The sequence below is a fragment of the Hyperolius riggenbachi genome, chromosome 2 (assembly GCF_040937935.1).
Source record: "Hyperolius riggenbachi isolate aHypRig1 chromosome 2, aHypRig1.pri, whole genome shotgun sequence".
In the NCBI taxonomy this organism is placed as follows: domain Eukaryota; kingdom Metazoa; phylum Chordata; class Amphibia; order Anura; family Hyperoliidae; genus Hyperolius; species Hyperolius riggenbachi.
The window spans coordinates 573,953,063-573,978,842 of record NC_090647.1 but is presented as its reverse complement, the minus strand read 5'-3'; the positions used below and the strand labels follow the sequence as shown (position 1 = coordinate 573,978,842).

At 49.8% G+C, this 25,780-nt stretch overlaps 1 protein-coding gene across 2 annotated transcripts in view; it reads left to right on the top strand.

Moving 5' to 3' along the window:
- The window catches only part of LOC137545208 (zinc finger protein 426-like), a 34,982-nt gene extending 10,498 nt beyond the window's left edge, over nucleotides 1–24,484 (top strand). Inside the window, exons 5-6 of one of the 2 annotated variants that reach the window (XM_068266334.1) lie at nucleotides 16,299–16,646; nucleotides 23,825–24,484. In XM_068266334.1, coding sequence (XP_068122435.1) covers nucleotides 16,299–16,646; nucleotides 23,825–24,324 — 848 coding nt within the window. In that variant the 3' untranslated portion in view covers nucleotides 24,325–24,484. Of the gene's footprint in view, nucleotides 1–16,298; nucleotides 16,647–23,821 lie in introns of both variants that reach the window. The other variant, XM_068266332.1, reaches the window with a different exon arrangement.
- Nucleotides 24,485–25,780: the final 1,296 nt, after the last annotated feature.

Here is a 25,780-nt window from a genome sequence, read left to right as displayed (position 1 = left end):
CAAGTTTGGCTTTCCTTTGACTTCTGTGGGACGACAGGTACAGATTACCGCAGTGGATGATTCTCCATTACTGATTAAACCGTCCATCACCCAGACTCCTGTATTGTTATGCCAACTAGGGGTCTTGCATAAAGAACAAATACAGTTTCTGGTGCTCAAGATGTCCACCTCTACTGTCATTCTGGGTATGTCATGGCTTAAGAAACATTCTCCTCAGATCGACTGGAGTTCCAGACAGTTGTTAAGCTGGTCTCCGTACTATCATCATCATTGTTTGGAGAAGGTTACCATAGCCGCTACCAAAATTCAAGTGGAGGGGACTTCTGAGTCTTCCTCTGAACCCCCTGGAGTAGACACCTGGGTGGATTGGGTACCTACGTTAAGCCCATTTCAACAAGAGGTCCCCGAAGGGAAGCCAGAAGGGATTCTCTTTGTACCGTTACAGTTCAGATTTAAGATTCTTCATACATTTCACACACATAAAAATGCCGGTCACCCAGGGGTTGCTCGCACACAGGAATTGCTGGACCGTTGTGTCTGGTGGCCCTCGATAGTGTCAGATAGTAAAGAATTTGTTGGGAATTGCTCCATATGTGCTAGGAGTAAGGACTCTAGGTGGGCTCCTATAGGTACCTTCCAGTCACTTCCGGTGCCTGAGCAGCCATGGACCCATGTGTCCATTAGAGATGGGCCGAACCTCCGATTTTCGCAGAAGGTTCGGTTCGCGAACTGCAATAGACTTCAATGGGGATGTGAACTTTGAAAAATAGAAAACATTATGCTGGCCACAAAAGTGATGGAAAAGATGTTTCAAGGGGTCTAAAACCTGGAGGGGGGCATGGCGGAGTGGGATACATGCCCAAAGTCCCAGGGAAAAATCTGGATGTGAAGCAAAGCAGCGTTTTAAGGGCAGAAATCACATTGAATGCTAAATTGCAGGCCTAAAGTGCTTTAAAACATCTTGCATGTGTATACATCAATCAGGGAGTGTAATTAGAGTTCTGCTTCACACTGACACACCAAACTCACTGTGTGACGCACCGCAAACAGCTGTTTGTGTAGTGACGGCCGTGCTGGACTGGTGCGCACCGTGGCGAGAGTGTAGGCCGTGGCGGTTTTCAAGCCCATATGGTCGCCGGGCTGTTGTAGCTCAATGATAGAACAATAGTGACTGTCCAGCTGATCAAATTTGGTCTGACCACAATGAAGCAACGACCTTATTATCTTTTGTGTGCCACCCCCACCCGAGACACTCAAATAGCCGGCGGTCATTGCTTCATTGTGATACGCAAGCACCTTCACCGCGGCAAGGTAATGATCACGAAGGGGGATGGGCACATGTACATGCCTTTTGTTTTTTTGTTGCAGCCGCCCGCAGTGCAGCCAGAAAAATTAGCCAGGCATGTACACGCACCAGAAAAATGAGTGTAGCGGCCGCTGCTAGCAGCGGCCTTAAAAATTCAGGAATCCGTCTAGAGTCCTGGACCCTGTTGGTGGTGGCGGAGAAGGCAAGTGGCCTGCAGGCAGAGATGCTGTGTGTGGGGACTGACTTAGTCTTTGGTCATGGAGTAGCCCTCCGTGATCCATTCCTCATTCATTTTTTTTTTTTTCAAATAAAATTTTTATTGATGCACTCACATGATACAGAACATTAAACGGTTCAAATTGCACAGTGGTAAAGCAAATACACAATGTTGATTTTATCCAATTATAAGAGCATAAGACAAGTATAGTAGTCACGTGAAACAGGAGGTGCATTTGAAGTGACGAGATTTATCATAACATTATATTCTATTATTATTAACATCAAAACCTCAGTAGTTGTTCTATAAACTTGTTATCTATAATCATATTGGCAAACATATGTTTTCCTGATTATCAGAGTAAACCTGAACATATCTCCAGAGCACTTCTTTACCTTAGACACATCAACTAATGTATCCCCTTCCAAACTCCCACCCTAACCCCAACCGTAGCCGCCTTCACTACCCCCCTCCCCCCCCCCCCAACTCCTCGCTAATAATCCTGGTTGTCCCCTCGTCTCATCCTGTTCTTGCTTCAACAACCTCTAGTTTACCCAGGGTTCCAGCCACCTTGTGTAGCAAATACCACAATGTGTTTTCAAATGGTTTCATGGCATGATATATCTGCGCTGGGTCTAGACAAATTTCCATATATTTTCTCCATGTTTTGAAAAATCTTGCCATTCGTTTTTTATTGCCCTTTTCCAGCTGCAAAGATTCCATAAACATAATATGATGCACTAATTCCTTTACTAAAGCACATGGGGGTGGTGAAGAATCTATCCAATGCTTTAATATAGCTTTCTGTGAGGCCACCAGGTATAAGTGCTCAAATTTAGATATCATAGGTGGATTTTTGTCAGGTTGTGATTTAGATGCATGTAATACACAAAACATTAAATCAGCTTTTCTTTTATAACTCGTTACTCTTTTCATTGTCTTTACAGAGTTCTCCCATACTATTTGTATGGGATCCAAATTAGGATGTGATCCAAATTAGGATTAGGGTCCTTGCATTTTGGGCATACTCTCAAGCCCTCAGGGGTGGAGTCTCCTTCATGCTTGTATGGGCCTTTAATCGGTATATATGCTCTATGTAAAATTTTTAAAAACATTTCTCTCCAGTCCTCACTTAAGATTGCTTTCCTCACTGCCATCCAACTGTCTTGTAATATTTCAGTGCTTTGTTCTAGGTCAATAGTTAATAATTCTGCCCATCTTCTCAAGTGTGTGGTGTTTTTCCTAGTGGGTGGAGTGGTATCTCTTATAAGTGCGTATATCCAAGATAGAGATCTCTGTTCTTTTGGGTGAGCTATGATATCTTCAAAGGTCATGTGTACTTTTAACTTTCCCTTTTTGCCTAGGATGCTGGAAAAAAACTGTCTACTTGGGTAAAATAAAATCCATGAGAGGACAGACTGGGAAATTTAACAATCACCTCATTAAAGGACATGAGAGACATATCCTTTCGAAGAGCATCGCCCAAGTTAACTAGACCCACTCTAGATCAGTGAGCGAAGGCCGTATGCAGTAGTCCTGGTGTAAACCCTGGGTTATTTAGTAATGGGAACCCAGGAGAAATATGTCCCTCTAAACCTAGTTTTTTCCTTATTTCCCTCCAGCTTATGATTGTATCTCTGATGATAAGGTTCTGTTTAACATATTGTGGGAGTTTACTTAATTTAGTGTGTAAAATTCATTGGAAAGAGAAAGGAGCTATCAATACTTTCTCTAAAGTCGTGTTAGTGACATAGGAAGTATCTCCCATCCAGTCTCGAACATGCCTAAAGATAGATGCCAGATTATATGACCGGATATCTGGAATGTTTAAGCCTAGGCGGGAGACAGGGGCCTTCAACTTTGATAGAGCAATTCGTGGTTTTCTGGAGCTCCACAAGAATTTTACAAAAGCACTTTCCATGCGTTGGATGTCTTTATGTTTTATAAGAATGGGCAAAGTTTGGATAGGATATAATAGTCTGGCGAAACTCATCATCTTTATCAGATGAACTCTTCCTGCAAGGGATATTGGTAACTGTTCCCAATTTTTTATTTCTTTTAAAATTTTTGTGATGACTGGAGAGAAATTAAGGCCGTACACTTGTGTTATATCTCTAGGGATCTTAATGCCCAGATATACAATATAAGATGAAGCTTGCTTAAAGCAAGTGTGGAGTAAAGGTCTTGCTCTATGATTTCCATTAAGATACAGTAATTCACTTTTGTGGTAGTTAATGGACAGACCTGACACATTGCCAAAGCTATTTATAAAATCAATAATCTGCGGTAGGTCCCTGTTAGGTTTGGCCATGTAGAGTAATATGTCATCCGCAAACAAGGAGGAATACACAGTCTGTGGGCCCATCCGAATTCCCTCGAAAACAGTCGATAGGGCAAGGGCACGAGACAGGGGCTCTAAGGCTAAATTAAATAGTAAAGGAGAAAGTGGGCAGCCCTGTCTCGTGCCCCTACCCAGGGAAATCGAAGAGCCCAGAGATCCTGGGATGGCAATCCTGGCAGTAGGGCTAGTGTACATCAACCTAATATAGGTAAGAAAATTACCTTGGAATCCATAGGATTCAAGGACTGTAAATAGCCATGACCATTCGATGCTATCGAAGGCCTTCTCGGCATCTAATGCCAAGAAGGCCTCCGTTCCCTTCCATCCACCTCGTAGTCTACCATATTCCAACACGGCCAGAGTTTTCCTTATGTTTAACACTGCGCTTCTACCTCTCACAAATCCTACTTGGTTGTCTAATATAAGACCAGGGAGGATGCTGGCCAACCTATCCGCCATGATTTTGGACATAATCTTGAAATCAAGATTTAAAAGGGAAATTGGCCTGAAAGAAGAAGGTTCCTCAGGATCCTTTCCTGGTTTTACCAATAGTTTTATTCTGGCATCATTTGCTGTGGGGAGAAACTGGTGATCTTTAAGCATATGATTATACAAGGCTGCCATTGTATTCACCGCATCATTTTTCAGAAGTTTGAAGAATTCAATGGAAAGACCATCAGGCCCAGGGGCCTTTCCAAGACTCATTGTTTTGATCACTCGAAGTACTTCTTGAGATGATATAGGAGAATTTAAATCTTGTAGCTCGGTTTCAGATAATTTAGGTAGATTGTCCGAAGTGATAAATTTTTTTTGCTCTGTTTCAAGCGGATTCTTGGAAGCATATAATTGTGAATAATATCTATGAAAGACCTCCATTATTTCCTCCTGATTTGTGCAAATCTTTCCCTGATGGTTTTTAATTTTTGAGATCACTGATTTGGTCCATCTAGGTTTAGTCAAGTTGGCCAACATCCTTCCTGCCTTGTTCCCAAATTTGAAAAAATGTGCTGCTCTAAATGATCTAAAGGTCTTGTCATACCTCTCCAGCCAAAAGTCAGCCTCCCTTTTTGAAGCTATCCATTTATCTCTTAAGGAAGAGGAAGCTGGATTAGCAATATGAGCGGAATATGATTGGCGAGCATCATTGCAAACTTTCTGATAATTCTCCATTGTCTTTTTCCTATATGAGGCTGTATAGGAGATTATTTGTCCCCTGAGGACTGCCTTGGCAGTTTCCCAAAAAAGGACTGGTTGTTTCCAATGTTGTTTATTATTAGAGCAAAAGTCTCTCCACCAAATTATGATATCGGCTGCAAACTGTTCGTCTGTGTATAAAAACGTTGGAAAATGCCATTCCCTACTAGGTTGTTTTGATCTATTGTGGCATGTGGCTAAGATAGGAGCATGATCAGAAATCACTAAAGCTTTAATGTCTATAGAATGAAAGGAGGTGAGTATATTTTTGGAAACTAAAAGGTTATCAATGCGTGAGCTAGAGGAATGGACCTGTGAGTAGAATGAATAATCTTTATCGAAAGAGTGAAGATGGCGCCACACATCAATCAGATTAGTAGTTTCCAGAAATGTTTGCAGAGAGCGATCCTGTTGTCGCGTAGTATTAGGTAATAATCTTAAAGTTTGCCTGTCCATGGAAGGATTTGGGACTGCGTTAAAATCGCCCGTTACAATTATTTTGGAAGAATCAGGAGCTTGTAATATCTCCCGAGCTAGCATTTGATAAAATGGAGAATTATCAGAATTAGGAGCATAAACACCCCAGACCAAATATGTCATACCATTTACCTGAACTTCAAGTTTTATCCATCTGCCTTCCTTGGCATCAAAATCACAAAGAGATACTGTACCCATAAAATTTCTATTGACTAGAGCAATGATCCCCGCTCTCCTACCCTCCGAGGGAGCACCTATAACCTGATCCACCCAGAATTTTCTCATTAAATTAAAGTCTTTTTGCCTAAGGTGTGATTCCTGCAAGAAAGCTATGTCAACCTTCATTTTGTCTAAGTACCTGGGTGCGCTTTTGAGGTGTATTCAGACCTTTAACATTCCAAGATAGAACTTTCATGGTGGCCGAAAAGGCTCCAAGGCAAAAGGTTTCAATAAATCCCATTTGTTAACATAAACACATGAGACTCGGGTAGTGTCCCAGCAGCACCAACCCAAATCAGAACCTAATAATATGAGTAGGACATAGTAATTGAAAATTAGATGAGAAACTTGAGGGAATTTCGAGGCGGGGGCAATAGGGGCAGGCGGCATCCCAAAACAGCAAAACTTAAAACACATAACATCAATAATCCCATGTTTATCTGAGGGGGCACTCAAACTGGCCAAGAGCCAGAACGCTACAAAATTACTGAGTGCATCCCTTTTTCCTCTAACCTTTAACCCATCCCAAGATCGTAATGACTTCCTTTTTTCTGAGAGAATAACTTTTCCCACATAATGTAATATGTAAAGAATTAAACAAAGACATACTAGCGTATATAACTGTTCCAGAAGGGAGAGGATGATCCTCTAATCCCTATATGAGCAGCAAGGTCTCACCCTCCTCCCTTGGTCTGGTCGCAGGGGCCGATCATATGATTTATGATGCACATAGTATCAATCCCTACAAACCAAGACCATAGAATAATTATAAACTTTTTTAACGTTCCCCTTAGTAGAAACAAAAGATAAGGCATTCCTGTGAGCCAAACAGTTGAGATTCGTAATTCTCATAGCACAAAACACTGAGCTGGACCGCTAGTCTTCCCATGCCGCTGTATCCTGGCTGGAAGGCTCCTGTTGCGATAGAGTAGTGTTTGCCACATCAGCTGAAGGCATGATCGGCCGGCCAAAGTCCTCAGTTTGAGAATGTATGGATCCATTGCTATTATTTGATCGAACAAAAGAGGGTGAAAGGGATGTAGACACTTTCCCCTCATCAGAGTAAATATGCAGCGTCGCCGGATAGTTGAGAAAAAAACGAGTCTTTCGTTTGACCAATAGCTGGCAAACTGTGTTGAAGGCTTTTCTGGCTCTGTTAACTTCGGCTGAGTAATCAGCAAAGAGAAGGAGTTTATTCCCTTGTACTTCCAAAGACTTCTGGACCCGATAGGCCTTCAATATGGCAGCCTTTTCCGAGTAGTCTAAGTACCGAACAATAACCGGGCGAGGTGACTTTCTTTCCGAGTTTATTGGGCCAACCCGGTGAGCTCTTTCTACCTTCATGAGGGTGTTTAGGCCTAGGGCCTGTGGTATCTCAGTCGAGCACAGAGCGGATAGTTCATTTGGTTTAATGGATTCTGGTAGGCCTATCACCCGCAGATTATTTCGGCGTGACCGGTTTTCTAAGTCCTCCAGTCGGTCAAAAACAATGACCTGTTTATTACAAGCAGACTGGGCCAGCTTAATAGCCTCCTGGGATCTAGTGGTGGATTCACTCACCCGCCTTTCCAGCTGCGTCATCTTGGCTTGGTTATCTTCCAGAGCATCCTGGAGCTTACGCATTTGCTGGCCCATAGCATCGGCTATTAGCGTAGTTAGTTCTGGGCGTAATGGCGAGACCACCTCCTTGGCTAGGTGATGATAATCTATGCCCGGCCTGTTTTCCACGCTGTATTCTGTGTCTGCATCAGAGATCTCGTGTTCGGAATCAGCTCGGAGGGCGCTTGTCCTTGTCTTTCACCGATCTGGTAATGTAGCGGTCCATAGTAGGGTAGTCCCCGGGCTCTGACATGATTATTTGGGGCGAATTTGTTTGGCAGGTCACTGGGGAAATATAGCGGGAGGTGGGTTGAGAGCGGAGCTCACCGCCGTGCTGCCATTCCTCTCAGCGCCGGAACCGGAAGTCATTCCTCATTCATTTTAATAAAGGTCAGGTACTGAACACTGTCGTGACTTAGGCGACTTCTCTTCTCAGTGACAATGCCTCCAGCTGCACTGAAGGTCCTTTCTGACAGGACGCTTGCGGCAGGGCAAGAGAGAAATTGTATGGCAAATTGGGACAGCTCTGGCCACAGGTCAAGCTTGCACAACCAGTAGTCCAAGGGTTCATCGTCGCTGCTCGCAGTGTCTACATCTACACTCAAGGCCAGGTAGTCGGCTACCTGCCGGTCCAGGCGTTGGTGGAGGGTGAATCCGGAAGGACTATGGCGAGGAGTTGGACTAAAGAATGTCCACATGTCCGACATCATCCTGAGATCGCTGGAGCGTCCTGTCCTTGCCTGCGTGGACTTGGGAGGAGGAGGGTTACTGCCAGTGGTACCTTGATTGCGTTGTGCAGCCACATCACCCTTAAACGCATTGTAAAGCATCATCGACAGCTTGTTCTGCAAGTGCTGCATTCTTTCCGCCTTGTTGAGTTGGTAACAGGTCCGCCACTTTGTGCCTGTACCGAGGGTCTAGTAGTGTGGCCACCCAGTACAGGTCATTCGCCTTGAGTTTTTTGATACGGGGGTCCCTCAACAGGCTGGACAACATGAAACACGGGACGCAACTCCTCTTCCTCCCCCCAGCTACGAACAATACCACGGTAACGTGGAGCAGCAGAAGCCCCCTGTAACGGCTGCCGCGGTTGTTCTTCTTCCGCCGCCTCTTCCTCCTCCACAGAAACACCTTCCTCATCATCATCATCAGAGTCTGACTCCTCTCCTTCCCCACACGACTCCTCTTCTTCCTCCTCCTCCTCCCCCCTCTGTGCTGCCGCAGGTGTTGTGGAAACATCGGGTTCGGATGTAAATCGATCCCACGACTCCTGCTGCCGTAACTCTTCTTGTTCACGCTCCTCCACAGCTGTATCCACCACTCTACGCATGGCACGCTCCAGGAAGTAGGCGTAGGGGATCAAGTCCCTGATGGTGCCCTCAGCGCGACTCACCAGTTTGGTCACCTCCTCAAAGGGCTCCATGACCCTGCATGCATTTCGCATCAGTGTCCAGTTGTTGGGCCACAACATCCCCATCCTCCCAGATTGTGTCCTTGTACTGTAATGATACAGGTACTGGGTGACGGCTTTCTCCTGGTCTAGCAGGCGAGAGAACATCAGCAGGGTGGAATTCCAGCGAGTCGGAATATCGCAAATCAGGTGTCTCACCGGCAAGTTGTTTCTACGCTGAATGTCCGCAAAGCGTTCCATGGCCTTGTAAGAGCGCCTGAAATGCCCACACAACTTCCTGGCCTGCTTCAGGACGTCCCCTAAGCCTGGGTACTTGGACACAAATCTTTGCACGACCAGATTCAGCACATGTGCCATGCAGGGTACGTGTGTCAGCTTTCCCAAATTCAACGCGGAAATAAGATTGCTGCTGTTGTCACACACCACGTTGCCGATCTCAAGCTTGTGCGGGGTCAGCCATTGCTCCACCTGTTTGTTAAGAGCAGCCAGGAGAGCTGCTCCAGTGTTACTCTCCGCTTTCAGGCAAGACATGTCTAACACTGCGTGACACCGTCGTACCTGGCATGCAGCATAGGCCCTGGGGAGCTGGGGCTGTGTAGCTGGAGAAGAGATCACGGCACCAGCCGAGGAGGAGGATGACGACAGCGAAGAGGTGGTAGCGGGCGGAGAGGAGGTGGCTGGAGGCCTGCCTGCAAGCTGTGGAGGTGTGACAAGTCGGTCCGCTGCGCAGCCACGTACTCTCTGCTTGCTGCCATCGGTCACCAGGTTGACCCAATGGGCTGTGTATGTAATGTAGTGGCCCTGCCCGTGTTTGGCAGACCAGGCATCCCTGGTCAGGTGGACCCTTGACCCAACGCTGTGTGCCAGAGATGACACCACTTGCCACTCAACTGCACAGTGCAGTTTGGGTATGGCCTTTTGTGAAAAATAAGTGCGGCCTGGCATCTTCCACTGCGGTGTCCCAATGGCCACAAATTTACGGAAAGCCTCTGACTCCATCAGCTTGTATGGTAATAGCTGGAGAGCTAATAGTTCCGCCACGCCAGCTGTCAGACGCCGGGCAAGAGGGTGACTGGCAGACATTTGCTTCTTACGCTCAAATACTTCCTTTACGGACAGCTGGGTACTGCTCTGGGCAGAGGAGAAAGAACCGCTCAAGGGAAGAGGCGGTGTGGAGGAGGGTGGCTGTGAAGGTGCAAGGGAGAAAGTGGATGAAGACGATGCACCTGAAGGAGGAAGAGGAGAAGGAGGGTGGCTTGTCTTTTGGGTGCTGCTTTTCCTCAGGTGTTCTTGCCATAGCTGTTTGTGCCTTCTCTCCAGATGCCTTCGTAAGGCACTTGTCCCTACGTGAGAGTTGGCCTTTCCACGGCTCAATTTGTGCTGGCAGAGAGAACATATGACTTTGCTCCGATCTGAGACACACATGTTAAAACATTTCCAACCGATGAGCCCCCATGGGGTGATGACGCTACGGTGGCATCAGCAGCTGACGTTAAAGGGCATGTTGGATGGCTGTCCATAGCTGGCGATACATGGCGCCGGACACTGCCCCCAGCTGTTTCTGAGGACGAGCTCCCTCTGCTTCTATCATGGAGTCGTCTCCTCCTACTCCTCTCTGACTCCCCCTCTGAACTGTCCCCCTGGTCATCTCCTCTATTGCGAACATATGTGGCATCTGTATAATAGTCATCATAATCCTCCTGCCCAGCTTCGCTTTCCTCAGACACCTCCTCAACTTCAGGTGGTTCATCATCCCCCTCCTCACACGTTACGTCCATACTATCGCCACCTAACTCAGACGTATGAGGTGGTGTACCTGCACCTTCTTGTTGTTGTTGCAGTAGTGGCTGGGAATCAGTGATTTCACCACCAAATAACTCCTGCGAAGTGTCAAATGCAGCGGATGTGGTGCTTGTTGTAGCGCTGGTGGCTGCGGGAGATGAGGTGTTCTGTGTTAAATAGTCAAGCACGTCCTGATCTTGGGAAGTGATGGCACGTGCCTTCTTTTGAGCACTGTATTTTGGGCCAGGTCTGCACAAAATCAAAGCAACACCACCTCGCACAGACCTGCCGGTGCCTGGTGGCCTTCCTCTGGGTCTGCCTCTACCTCTTCCTCTACCTGGTTTGTCCATTTTGTCCATCTCGGGGGGGATGCTAGGTATATGCAGTGAGGTGTGTTCACTGAACAGTAAAAGGTACTTAGATGCAGTGAGGTGGGTTCACTCAACACAACAGGTAGTTAGATGCAGTGAGGTGGGTTCACTGAACAGTAAAGATACTTAGATGCAGTGAGGTGGGTTCACTCAACACAACAGGTAGTTAGATGCAGTGAGCTGGGTTCACTGAACAGTAAAGGTACTTAGATGCAGTGAGGTGGGTTCACTCAACACAACAGGTAGTTAGATGCAGTGAGCTGGGTTCACTGAACAGTAAAGGTACTTAGATGCAGTGAGGTGGGTTCACTCAACACAACAGGTAGTTAGATGCAGTGAGCTGGGTTCACTGAACAATAAAGGTACTTAGATGCAGTGAGGTGGGTTCACTCAACACAACAGGTAGTTAGATGCAGTGAGCTGGGTTCACTGAACAGTAAAGGTACTTAGATGCAGTGAGGTAGTTCACTCAACACAACAGGTAGTTAGATGCAGTGAGCTGGGTTCACTCAACACAAAGCTAGGTATATGCAGTGATGAGGTGGGTTAAGTAAACACAACAGGTACTGGGTATATGCAGTACTGGATAGTACAATGTGCAGCTCCCTGTCGCACACAAAGGTAGTCACTGAATGTGCTGGGCTGCTGGCAGTGGCACACACACTATGAATTAGCAAGCAACAAAAGTGTCAGTTTGACACACAGAAAAAAAAAAGTACAGGATGAGCTCTGAAAAGAGCTGTTGAGGGGTGCTATAAAAGAAATAATAATCAGCCAGGAGCAAGCTAAGCAGCCAAGAACCTAACTAATCTGTCCCTAGGAGAACAAGTCTGCAGCAGCTGTCCCTAGTCTGTCTCTAGCAGGCACACAAGTGAGGCTAATGGCCGCCGGAGCCTGCCTTATATAAGGGGTGGTGGGGCTCCAGGGCTTAGTGTAGCCTGAATGGCTACAATGTGCCTGCTGACTGTGATGCAGAGGGCCAAAGTTGACCCTCATAGTGCATTATGGGGCGAATCGAACTTCCGCAAAAGTTCGCCTGGTCCAGGCGAACGCGAACCACCAAAGTTCGCCTGGAACCGTTCGCCGGCGAATCATTCGGCCCATCTCTAGTGTCCATGGATTTTGTGGGTGAATTGCCTAGATCGGATGGTAAAACAGTCATATGGGTGGTAGTCAACAGGTTTAGTAAGATGGCCCACTTTATTCCCTTGGACGGACTCCCCACCGCGCAGGAGTTGGCAGAGCTCTTCATCCACCACAATTTCAAACTGCATGGGATTACAGAAAATGTGGTGTCAGATAGGGGAGTCCAGTTCGTCTCCAGGTTTTGGAAGGCCTTTTGTCATCATATGGGAATTAAGTTATCATTTTCCTCCGGCTACCACCCACAGACAAACGGCCAAACCGAAAGGGTCAACCAGTCTTTAGAGCAATTTCTTAGATGTTACGTGGCTGATGCCCAGATGAATTGGGTCAAGTTTCTCCCCTATGCAGAATTTGCTCATATTAATTTGAAGTGTGCCTCTTCGGGATTCTCCCCTTCTCAAATTGTTATGGGGAGGTCACCAAAATTCTCTCCTCTGCCGGTAGTATCATCACCTTTTCCGGCTTTGGAAGAGTGGCAAGGGACCTTGAAGGAGATCTGGGGAATGGTAAAAGGGAATTTAAAAAGAGCTTTTGCTACCCAGAAAAGACAGGCTGATAAGAAACGTTCGGTGGAATGGGAATTCACGCCAGGCGATTTGGTGTGGGTTTCTACTTGACATCTGGCTTTAAAGCAACCCTCTGCCAAATTGGGTCCTAAATTTATAGGGCCATACCCTGTTTCTAAAAGAGTCAACAATGTCGCTTATATTGTGTCGCTCCCACCCAGCTTCAGGGGTGGTAGAACGTTCCATGTGTCCCTCTTGAAACCTGCTGTGTGTGTGGATTCCTCTCTCCCCCCCATCCCCCCTCCCCGTGGTGATTGATGGAGAGCCAGAATACGAGATAGAGCAGATCTTAGATTCTCGGGTGGATACGTAATTCTGTACAGTACCTGGTCCACTGGAGAGGGTATGGTGCAGGGGAGAGATCTTGGGTGCCAGCTTCCCGCGTGCATGCAGAAGAACTCAGGGAGGAGTTTCATAGATTGCACCCTGGCGGGCCGGGGGGATTGTGCCCGGGGTCCGCGCCTGGAGGGGGGGTGCTGTAACAACTGCTGACATGGCGGCTGCGGACACGCAGGGTATATCCGCGCGCGGAGGCAGGACCTTTATGCTGGGAAAAGGCGCGGCAGCTGACCTGCCGGTCGGCTGACGTCTGGGATGACTCTCGCCCTTCGGATTGGCGGATTTCGTGGTGGGCGCAGCCGGGAGTCTTCCTCTGCTTCGTACGCCTTCGTTCTTCATTCGGTTGTTGTCTGCTGTCGTGAATACTTTGTGTTAGCGCTCAGACCTTAGTCTAGTTTCCGGTGTGCTTTGATTTGGGAGGAAACCAGGGATTTCACACAAGACTAGGACTATTGTTATATTGTTATTGATTACCTGTGTATGATTCTGGCTACCCTCTGACCTTGCTATTGCTTATCGTTTCTGTACCTCTGCCTACCTGTCTAAAGTTACTGAACCTCTGCCTGATTACTCACTACTCTGGGCAGCACGGTGGCGTAGTGGTTAGCTCTCTCGCCTTGCAGCGCTGAGTCCCTGGTTCGAATCCCAGCCAGGGCACTATCTGCAAAGAGTTTGTATGTTCTCTCTGTGTCTGCGTGGGTTTCCTCCGGGCACTCCGGTTTCCTCCCACATTCCAAAAAACATACAGATAAGTTAATTGGCTCCATCTAAAAATTGGCCCTAGACTACAGTACTTACACTAAATAACTGTCTAAAGTTACTGAACCTCTGCCTGATTACTCACTACTCTTCTGCCATATGATTCTGTACTGTATTACCTCTCTGTTGCCGAACCTTGCCTGTCTGACCTCTCTACTCACCAGTGGGCCCGCGCCACTGGTGAGGTGTTACTGTTATTGCCCACCAACTCCTCTGGTGAGGTTTTGCTTTCTCATTAGTGACTGATAGTACCTTCCCAGCTCCTCTGGGAAGATCTGGTCAAACTATACAGTCACTTACTTAGTTAGTGCCTTGCCAGCTCCACTGGTAAGGACCAGCTATACTATTTCCGTACCTCCTCTGGTAAAGTTTAGTCATTATATACATATCTCTTGTATTGATAGTACCTCACCAGCTCCTCTGGTAAGGTTCTGCTTTATTCCATTACCTGTACTGATAGTACCTCGCCAGCTCATCTGGTAAGGTCCAGTCAAACTATTCAGTTACAGTCCCTGATAGGCCTTCCAGCTCCTCTGGTAAGGTCTATTTAACTATTTCTTACTGTTGCACCAAGCACTATCTACACAGTAACGTTGCTAGCTATACTTGTATTATTGGTGATTCTGCAGATCACCATATAATCAGGTATAGTGTCTGATTATCGGTGATACTGCAGATCACCTAATAATCAGACATCTGAGTTGCAACACCCAACCGTTGCAATATCACATTTACTGCACATTTCTAGTACTGAACAATCCGCCTCCATGTGCTGCATCTGCCCGTGTTTTGGGCTCAGCACATCTATGCAGCTGGTCAAGTTGGGTGCAGCCTGCATTTGGAAGCGCTGCCAATTTCCTTGTTGTACATTTACTGCAGATGCTTGGCAATCAAATTAACATCACATTGGTGTCAATTCATCAAAGGCTGTTTGATAAGAGAAACTAGTCGGGAAAATACCGCATTCTGTATTTTAGACTTTTGTCTGCTAATTCATAAACCTTTTCACAGGTGCGGTAGAAGTTTGGTAATTTCCCGAAGCTCAGTTGTCGGTAACAGCAGAAGAGTGTGAGCTGTCTGAATTGTTACATGCAGCTCCTTGCAGAGACAGCATTACAATAGTAAGAGGTATCCTGACATCCCTTTACATGTACATGTTTGTTTTACTGCCTCTGCTTGCTCTGAATCTATTAGTCTCTATTAGTATTTCTTTACATTTTATTAAATTGCCACAGCTTGGAAGAACTTCCAGGACACGTTACACATTCCCTGCTTAGGTGATTTCCCCACTAGTCCCTCCACATCTTAAAACAGGAACCTAATGGATTAAAATGCTGAAGGGAGGCAGGGGAAACCGATTTTGTTCCAAGTTCTCTCTGCTGGCTACCTGGGGGTAGAAAAGCTGGACCCGCCTGAAAAGCTTGCGGGTCCTATCAAAATACAATTATCCAGACTTTCAGGAGACAGGGGTTGTTTCTATTGGCTTCTGCTCCTGTCAGTCATAGGTAATCCTCTCTGCTTCAGTGAGTTCTGCCAGTCCCGCATTGATTCCGACAGCGGAGAACTGAGCGTAATGGAGCTGTATTTTACTGCGTGTTGTAACCTTCATGAATTGACATTTACTGACATGTGTTGAGGTAATTACTGCACAAGTCGGTAATTTACCTCACTGCTCGGGAATTTCAGCTTTTTATGAGGTAACAGCCTTTATGAATTGACACTTTCCTAAGTGCTCGGTAAAGTCTGCTTGTGATGATATGTAACATAGGACACTGGCAAAGGCTAATATGGAAAGGATTCAGGTGTTTTATTATTCCAACAAAACGACTTGGATTTCTGCAACCTCGACATTCCAGCAAAACAGGACTGAAATAACAGCAGCATAAGCAGAACTACCGACATATGTAGTGTCCACAGATAACTCCATGCATTACAAGAAGTCCATGGGGAAAGTCCAGGCAATTAGTCCAGTATTCCATATGCAGGCAATGCAATGCTTCAGGAAGCGTCTTCAATCCCATAACTACTGGTTCCAAGGCTTTAGAGAACTAGTGCCACAGCTTGCTGTTTCCATCACTGACTCACTCCAACAGCCCCAAGTACCTGACCTTATATTGCAGATCCAGGATCATGTCTACCTGTGGCCACCTTGCTCCCAGACTATTCAGTAGATACAGATAATCCCCTCCTCCAGGAGCTGTGTGGTCCAGCAGAAAGGAGTCAGACCATTGTCTATTGGTAAACATGAGCAGATAAGGACAAGTCTGCCAACAGACAGTAGAACAATAGACACTCCAGCAAGCTAAAATCAACACAAGACAACATGCAGATCACAGCAAGCACTCTATGGAGGAAAAAAATACATGTTGCAAGAATAATAAAAAGCATACATCACACTGCTGTTTTCAGCATTACCGCATGCTGTAATGCTTGATGAATTGGGTGCCCGATTTTTCCCAATTGGTGGGGGATGGTACCTTTTCACTAGAACTCAGTAGGGGTCTGTGGTTGCTCTGATGAATAATCTTGGTGGAATTTTTGAAGATTATAAATTCGATGTTGTCTTCTTAGGGTCCTTTAGTGTGAAGACGGAGGCTGAACCAGGTGCAGAGGTGGAGGAGATACCAGTCCCTCTCTCAGATGTTGCAGTAGATGTTAACCTAAACCTCTACACAGACAGTCCCCAGAGTCCGGTGTACAACTCCTATCCAAACCCATTTCTGGATTCTTCAAAGTGCGGCAACTCTTCAGCTTTTCCAGATTCCATGAATATTACAGTTTCCAGCACGAGTACATATATGAGCAAATCTGACCTTAATCCCTTCTCAAGGACCTTTTGTGAGACGTGTACGGACGGCCCTGGGAAGGCGGAGGTGGCCGACACCTCTCCAGCTGCGTCTTCACTGAAGGCCTCCCCAGGTGAGAGGATGGGAAACTGTACACAGATCATTTCAGGATTCTTATTTTACTGGAGTAAATATACAGAATGACGTTTAAAAACATGCTATTGTCACCAAAATTGTGGGTACAAGTAAAAAAATGCAAAGAAAAATGATTTTTAAACCCCCAAAAATTAGTTTAAAAAACATTTTTCATTTTCATTTTTAAAATACATTTTCTCAAAAAGGACAAGGTATTTTTGAAAAAAATATTTTTTTTGACTTGTATCCTCTATAAAATCTATCTTAAAGAGAAACTCTGACCAAGAATTGAACTTTATCCCAATCAGTAGCTGATACCCCCTTTTACATGAGAAATCTATTTCTTTTCACAAACAGACCATCAGGGGGCGCTGTATGACTGATATTGTGGTGAAACCCTTCCCACAAGAAACTGAGGACCGTGGTACTCCTGGCAGTTTCCTGTCTGTGAACCTTGTTGCATTGTGGGAAATAGCTGTTTCCAACTACCAAAAAAGCATGGAACAGATATATCACCTGCCAGCAGTAAAAATGTCACCATGTGATAATGTCAGAATGTAAATCAGGGATTTAAAAGGTTTTACAATGGGCAAACAATGACTAAATCATTTATACATAATTATTGTAAAAATGACGCACTTTTTTTATAACATTATTTTCACTGGAGTTCCTCTTTAACATACATAGCAATTTTGGGGGCAATAGCACATATGGGCGCTAAAGTTGGCACAAATTTATGCAAAATAACAAATGGTTACAATTACAGACGAAATTAGTTATGATTTTTCCTGCAATTTTCCATGGTAAGTGTGACTTTCGATGTAAAATTATGTCTGTGAAATCTGTGCTCATCTCTTCTAAGCATTGCTGCATTCGGTAATGCTGAATACAGCTGAGGTTACCAGTCATCTTACCAAATACCAATTCGCTAATCCTATCACCATACAGAAAATGTAAAACACCAACTAGTGAGGTAAATGACCAACTTCTGCAGTAATTACCTCGAGAAATGTCAAGAAATTGTGATTCACAGAGATTAACACATTGGGGAAATCAAGCAAAAGTGTTGGGTATATTTCTCCAGGTCTGATCAGCCGACCACTGGCTCTCTCCATGCGGTAACATATTGACAGATGTAGCAGGCACCCAATGGCGAGAGCCACACAGCCCCGCTTCTCTCCTGATTTGGTCTGACACCCTGGAGCAGAGTTCCCCAACTCTGTCCTCAAGGCCCACTAACAGTACAGGTTCTGCAGGAAACCACAAACATGCACAGGTGAGGTAATTAGTGTCTCAGCAGAGCTAATGAGCTACCTCTGTGGATTTCCACAAAACATGCACTGTTGGGCCTGAGGACAGGGTTGGAGAACACTGCCCTGGAGGACGGGACTTCACTCTGGCAGAGCAGAGGAGGGAGACAGTCTATGAGGCTTTTCTGCATCCCCTTAGATGTGAATATATGTATACTCTTATACAGAGGAGCTCCCCCTGGTGGCTGCAGCACATCTAAAGGGATGTCGGGGATGCACCGGACAGTAAACTACATGCAGCTCCCTGCCTGCCCGCTAACTTGCTACACGGCTGACTCACACACACAGCTTCCTGCCTCACCGCTGACCTGCTACATGGCTGACTCATACACACAGCTCCCTGCCTGCCGACCTGCTACACAGCTGCCTCATACACACAGCTCCCTGCCTGCCCGCTACACTGCTACACGGCTGCCTCATACACACAGCTCCCTGCCTCACCGCTGACCTGCTACATGGCTGCCTCATACACACAGCTCCCTGCCTGCCGACCTGCTACACAGCTGCCTCATACACACAGCTCCCTGCCTGCCCGCTACACTGCTACACGGCTGCCTCATACACACAGCTCCCTGCCTGCCCGCTACACTGCTACACGGCTGCCTCATACACACAGCTCCCTGCCTGCCCGCTGACCTGCTACATGGCTGCCTCATACACACAGCTCCCTGCCTGCCCGCTACACTGCTACACGGCTGCCTCATACACACAGCTCCCTGCCTGCCCGCTGACCTGCTACACGGCTGCCTCTTACACACAGCTCCCTGCCTGCCCGCTAACCTGCTACATGGCTGCCTCATACACACAGCTTCCTGCCTGCCTGCTAACCTGCTACACGGCTGCCTCATACACACAGCTTCCTGCCTGCCTGCTGACCTGCTACACGGCTGACTCATACACACATGTATACTCTTATACAGAGGAGCTCCCCCTGGTGGCTGCAGCACATCTAAAGGGATGTCGGGGATGCACCGGACAGTAAACTACATGCAGCTCCCTGCCTGCCCGCTAACTTGCTACACGGCTGACTCACACACACAGCTCACTGCCTGCCCGCTGACCTGCTACAAGGCTCACTCATACACACAGCTCACTGCCTGCCCGCTGACCTGCTACAAGGCTCACTCATACACACAGCTCACTGCCTGCCTGCCCGCTGACCTGCTACACGGCTGACTCATACACACAGCTCCCTGCCTGCCCACTGACCTGCTACATGGCTGCCTCATACACACAGCTCCCTGCCTGCTGACCTGCTACACAGCTGCCTCATACACACAGCTCCCTGCCTGCCCGCTACACTGCTACACGGCTGCCTCATACACACAGCTCCCTGCCTGCCCGCTACACTGCTACACGGCTGCCTCATACACACAGCTCCCTGCCTGCCCGCTGACCTGCTACATGGCTGCCTCATACACACAGCTCCCTGCCTGCCCACTGACCTGCTACACAGCTGCCTCATACACACAGCTCCCTGCCTGCCCGCTACACTGTTACACGGCTGCCTCATACACACAGCTCCCTGCCTGCCCGCTGACCTGCTACACGGCTGCCTCTTACACACAGCTCCCTGCCTGCCCGCTAACCTGCTACACGGCTGCCTCATACACACAGCTTCCTGCCTGCCCGCTAACCTGCTACACGGCTGCCTCATACACACAGCTTCCTGCCTGCCCGCTAACCTGCTACACGGCTGCCTCTTACACACAGCTCCCTGCCTGCCCGCTAACCTGCTACACGGCTGTCTCATACACACAGCTCCCTGCCTGCCTGCTGACCTGCTACACGGCTGACTCATACACACAGCTCCCTGCCTGCCCGCTGACCTGCTACACGGCTGACTCATACACACAGCTCCCTGCCTGCCCACTGACCTGCTACACGGCTGACTCATACACGCAGCTCCCTGCCTCACTGCTGACCTGCTACCCGGCTGACACATACACACAGCTCCCTGCCTGCCCGCTGCCCTGCTACATGGCTCACTCATACACACAGCTCCCTGCCTGTCCGCTGCCCTGCTACACGGCTGCCTCATACACATAGCTTCCTGCCTGCCCGCTGCCCTGCTACACGGCTGCCTCTTACACACAGCTCCCTGCCTGCCCGCTGCACTGCTAGACGGCTGCCTCATACACACAGCTTCCTGCCTGCCCGCTGCCCTGCTACACGGCTGACTCATACACACAGCTTCCTGCCTCACCGCTGACCTACTACACGGCTGCCTCATACACACAGCTCCCTGCCTGTCCGCTGACCTGCTACACGGCTGACTCATACACATAGCTTCCTGCCTCACCGCTGACCTACTACACGGCTGCCTCATACACACAGCTGCCTGCCTCACTGCTGACCTGCTACACGGCTGTCTCATACACACAGCTCCCTGCCTGTCCGCTGCCCTGCTACACAGCTGCCTCATACACACAGCTCCCTGCCTGCCCGCTGCCCTGCTACACAGCTGCCTCATACACACCGCTCCCTGCCTCATCCCTGATTTGCTACACGGCTGCCTCATACACACAGCTCCCTGCCTGCCCGCTGACCTGCTACATGGTTGACTCATACACACAGCTCCCTGCCTGCCCGCTGACCTGCTACACAGCTGCCTCATACACACAGCTCCCTGCCTGCCCGCTGACCTGCTACACGGCTGTCTCATACACACAGCTCCCTGCCTGCCCGCTGCCCTGCTACACAGCTGCCTCATACACACCGCTCCCTGCCTCATCCCTGATTTGTTACACAGCTGCCTCATACACACAGCTCCCTGCCTGCCCGCTGACCTGCTACACGGCTCCCTCTTACACACAGCTCCCTTCCTGCCCGCTAACCTGCTACACGGCTGACTCATACACGCAGCTCCCTGCCTCACTGCTGACCTGCTACACAGCTGCCTCTTACACACAGCTCCCTGCCTGCCCGCTAACCTGCTACACGGGTGCCTCATACACACAGCTCCCTGCCTGCCTGCTGACCTGCTACACGGGTGCCTCTTACACACAGCTTCCTGCCTCACTGCTGACCTGCTACCCGGCTGACACATACACACAGCTCCCTGCCTGCCCGCTGACCTGCAACACGGCTGACTCATACACACAGATCCCTGCCTCACTGCTGACCTGCTACCCGGCTGACACATACACACAGCTCCCTGCCTGCCCGCTGCCCTGCTACATGGCTCACTCATACACACAGCTCCCTGCCTTCCCGCTGCCCTTCTACACGGCTGACTCATACGCACAGCTCCCTGCCTCACTGCTGACCAACTACACGGCTGTCTCATACACACAGCTCCCTGCCTGCCCGCTGCCCTGCTACACAGCTGCCTCATACACACAGCTCCCTGCCTGCCCTCTGCCCTGCTACACAGCTGCCTCATACACACAGCTCCCTGCCTGCCCGCTGCCCTGCTACACAGCTGCCTCATACACACCGCTCCCTGCCTTATCCCTGATTTGCTACACAGCTGCCTCATACACACAGCTCCCTGCCTGCCCGCTGACCTGCTACACGGCTGCCTCTTACACACAGCTCCCTGCCTGCCCGCTAACCTGCTACACGGCTGACTCATACACGCAGCTTCCTGCCTCACTGCTGACCTGCTACACGGCTGCCTCATACACACAGCTCCCTGCCTGCCTGCTGACCTGCTACATGGCTGTCTCATACACACAGCTCCCTGCCTGCCCGCTGACCTGCTACACGGGTGCCTCATACACACAGCTTCCTGCCTCACCGCTGACCTGCTACACGGCTGCCTCATACACACAGCTCCCTGCCTCACTGCTGACCTGCTACCCGGCTGACACATACACACAGCTCCCTGCCTGCCCGCTGACCTGCTACACGGCTGCCTCTTACACACAGCTCCCTGCCTGCCCGCTAACCTGCTACACGGCTGTCTCATACACACAGCTCCCTGCCTCACTGCTGACCTGCTACACGGCTGCCTCATACACACAGCTCCCTGCCTGCCCGCTGACCTGCTACACGGCTGACTCATACACACAGCTCCCTGCCTGCCCACTGACCTGCTACACGGGTGCCTCATACAGACAGCTTCCCGCCTCACCGCTGACCTGCTACACGGCTGACTCATACATGCAGCTCCCTGCCTGCCGACCTGCTACCCGGCTGACACATACACACAGCTCCCTGCCTGCCCGCTGCCCTGCTACATGGCTCACTCATACACACAGCTCCCTGTCTGTCCGCTGCCCTGCTACACGGCTGACTCATACACACAGCTCCCTGCCTGCCCGCTGACCTGCTACACGGCTGCCTCATACACACAGCTTCCTGCCTGCCAGCTGCCCTGCTACACGGCTGCCTCATACACACAGCTCCCTGCCTGCCCGCTAACCTGCTACACAGCTGCCTCATACACACAGCTCCCTGCCTGCCCGCTGCCCTGCTACACGGCTGCCTCATACACACAGCTCTCTGCCTGCCCGCTGCCCTGCTACACAGCCGCCTCATACACACAGCTCCCTGCCTGCCCACTGCCCTTCTACACAGCTGACTCATACACACAGCTCCCTGCCTGCCCGCTACCCTGCTACACGGCTGCCTCATATACACAGCTCCCTGCCTCACCGCTGACCTGCTACACGGCTGCCTCATACACACAGCTCCCTGCCTGCCTGCTGACCTGCTACACAGCTGACTCATACACAGCTCCCTGCCTGCCCGCTGCCCTGCTACACGGCTGACTCATACACACAGCTCCCTGCCTGCCCGCTGACCTGCTACACGGCTGCCTCATACACACAGCTTCCTGCCTCACTGCTGACCTGCTACATGGCTGCCTCATACACAACAGCTCCCTGCCTGCCTGCTGACCTGCTAGACGGCTGCCTCATACACACCGCTCTCTGCCTGCCCACTGACCTGCTACACGGCTGACTCATACACACAGCTTCCTGCCTCACCGCTGACCTGCTACACGGCTGCCTCATACACACAGCTCACTGCCTGCCCGCTACCCTGCTACACAGCTGCCTCTTACACACAGCTCCCTGCCTGCCCGCTTACTTGCTACACGACAGCATCTTACACACAGCTCCCTGCCTCACCGCTGCCCTGCTACACGGCTGACTCATACACACAGCTTCCTGCCTCACCGCTGCCCTGCTACACGGCTGACTCATACACACAGCTTCCTGCCTCACCGCTGACCTGCTACATGACAGCCTCTTACACACAGCTCCGTCTCACCGCTGACCTGCTACATGGCTGCCTCATACACACAGCTCCCTGTCTGCCCGCTGACATGCTACACGGCTGCCTCTTACACACAGCTCCCTGCCTGCCCGCTGACCTGCTACACGGCTGCTTCATACACACAGCTCCCTGCTGACCTGCTACACGGCTGCCTCTTACACAGAAGCTCCCTGCCTCACTGCTGACCTGCTACACGGCTGCCTCTTACACACAGCTCCCTGCCTCACTGCTTCCTTGCTACACAGCTGCCTCATACACACAGCTCCCTGCCTCAACCCTGACCTGCTAAACGGCTGCCTCATACACACAGCTCACTGCCTCAACCCTGACCTGCTACACGGCTGCCACATACACACAGCTTCCTGCCTCACCGCTGACCTGCTACATGGCTGCCTCATACACACAGCTCCCCGCCTCACTGCTGACCTGCTACACGGCAGCCTCTTACACACAGCTCCCTGCCTGCCCGCTGACCTGCTACACGGCTGACTTAGTGTTAAATACCGAATGTGCTATTTTACAGAGCTGCCCTTAGTGAATTGCATGAATATGTAACCCAAATATCACTTTAGTTGTACAGAAGTCACAACTATTGTCTCTTAACGATCATGAAATTATTTTCTTTTTGTTCCAGAAGGAAACCTGCACGTTATTAAGACTGAGGAAGAAAGTCCAGCGAGTGATCTTCAGGCTGCAGGACATGCGGTGGAAATGGACCACAACTCTGACAATCTCCACATGCAACAAACTCTCCGCCTCCTGTATAAGGATCGTGGGAAGCCGGCATGGAAGACTGGCTGGACAGCTGGAGGGAAAAGGCTTCCCAGCGATCCAAGGAAGACTTATACCAGACCATTGCTAGATAACCTTCCTCCAAAGAAACCGTTTGAATGTCTGCGTTGTGAAAAGAGCTTTAATTGTAGATCCCACCTCATCATGCACCAGAGAGTCCACACACGGGAGCGGCCTTATGTCTGTGAGTGTGGCAAGTCCTTCACCCAGAGCTCCAACCTCTTCAGACATCAGAGGAGCCACCGACACCACAGACAGACAGCTGGTGGCCACAATGTGACTTCTCCAATCTTTCCAGCCTCATTTCCCATCACAGCTTCAGTGGAAGGACAGACTGTTTCCTAGTTACCAGTGATGGCATCTGATGCTGGACTTCCTTGGCCTTTCTTACAGGAGGCCTGGCAAATAACAGTTGTCACAATTGTGATCTATACACAGTGTGGTGATATTATCCCATTAGGCTGCCAGTAAATAGCATGCAATGTAATGTGTGCTATATTGTGCATTACTGTTCACTATATGTGGCTCATTTGTATGAGGCTGTGAACCTCTGACCGAGGGAGGGGTTTAGGGCCCTTTTACACTCAATGCATTGGTATGCGTTTTTCCATAGCAGTGCATTGTATAAAAGTTTTTAGTTACAGCGCTTATAGTGGGAACTGTGCCATTGGAAACCATGGGCATAACTCTGAAAATCCGTTTTCTTTCAGTTTTAACTGAGAGCAGTTGGTTAAGTGTAAAAGGGGCCTTACTGGTGACACCTGCCCCCGGCCCCATGACACCTGACTCCCCCCACACCTGGCCCCCCGACTGCGGCATCCGAAAAACCTGCATCCGACCCCGCACCCCCCCACCAACACACACCTGCACCGCACCCACCCCCACGACAACTGACTCCCAGCAACACACCCCTACCCGCAAAACACACCCCCACCACAACTGACTCCCTGCCACATCCTGCCCTGCAACACTCACCTCTGGCACCCGCAACACCCACCCCCAACTGCGTCTGACCCGCACCCTCCACACACACACCTGCACCGCACCCACCCACCCCCAGCCACATGACAACTGACTCCCAGCAACACACCCCCACCCGCAAAACACACCCCTACCACAACAACTGACTCCCTGCCACATCCTGCCCTGTGACAATCCACAAAACCCGCCTCCAACCTGCATCCGTCCCTGCAACCCTCCCACACACACCTGCACGCACCCACCTCCGGCCCCATGACAACTGACTCCCCGCAACACACCCCCGCCAGCAAAACACACCCCCACTCCCTGCCACATCCTGCCCTGCAACACTCGCCCCCACCTGCATCCGACCCCGCACCCTCCACACACACACCTGCACAGCACCCACTCACCCCCATGACAACTGACTCCCCACAACACCCTCCCCCCCCCACACACACAAAACACCCCCCCACCACACTTGCACCGCAACACCCACCTCCGGCCCCACAACAACAGACTCACTGCCACATCCTGCCCCACGACACTGGCCTCCGGCACCTGCAAAAACCTGCCCCGACCACCTCCGGCCCCACGACAACTGACTCCCCACCACAAATGCTCCTGGCCCCACAACATCCACCTTCATGACACTGGCCTTCTCCACCCCCACTGCCCCTCAACACCTGACTCCCACAGCCAGACCCACCCCTGTGACACCTAGCTCCGGGACACTTGCCTCTAGTCCCTGCCTCACCCGCCCCACCACACCTGCCTCTGGCCCTGCCACACCCGCCCCATGGCACCTCCCATCAACCCCAAAACACCTGCCCTGTCACAC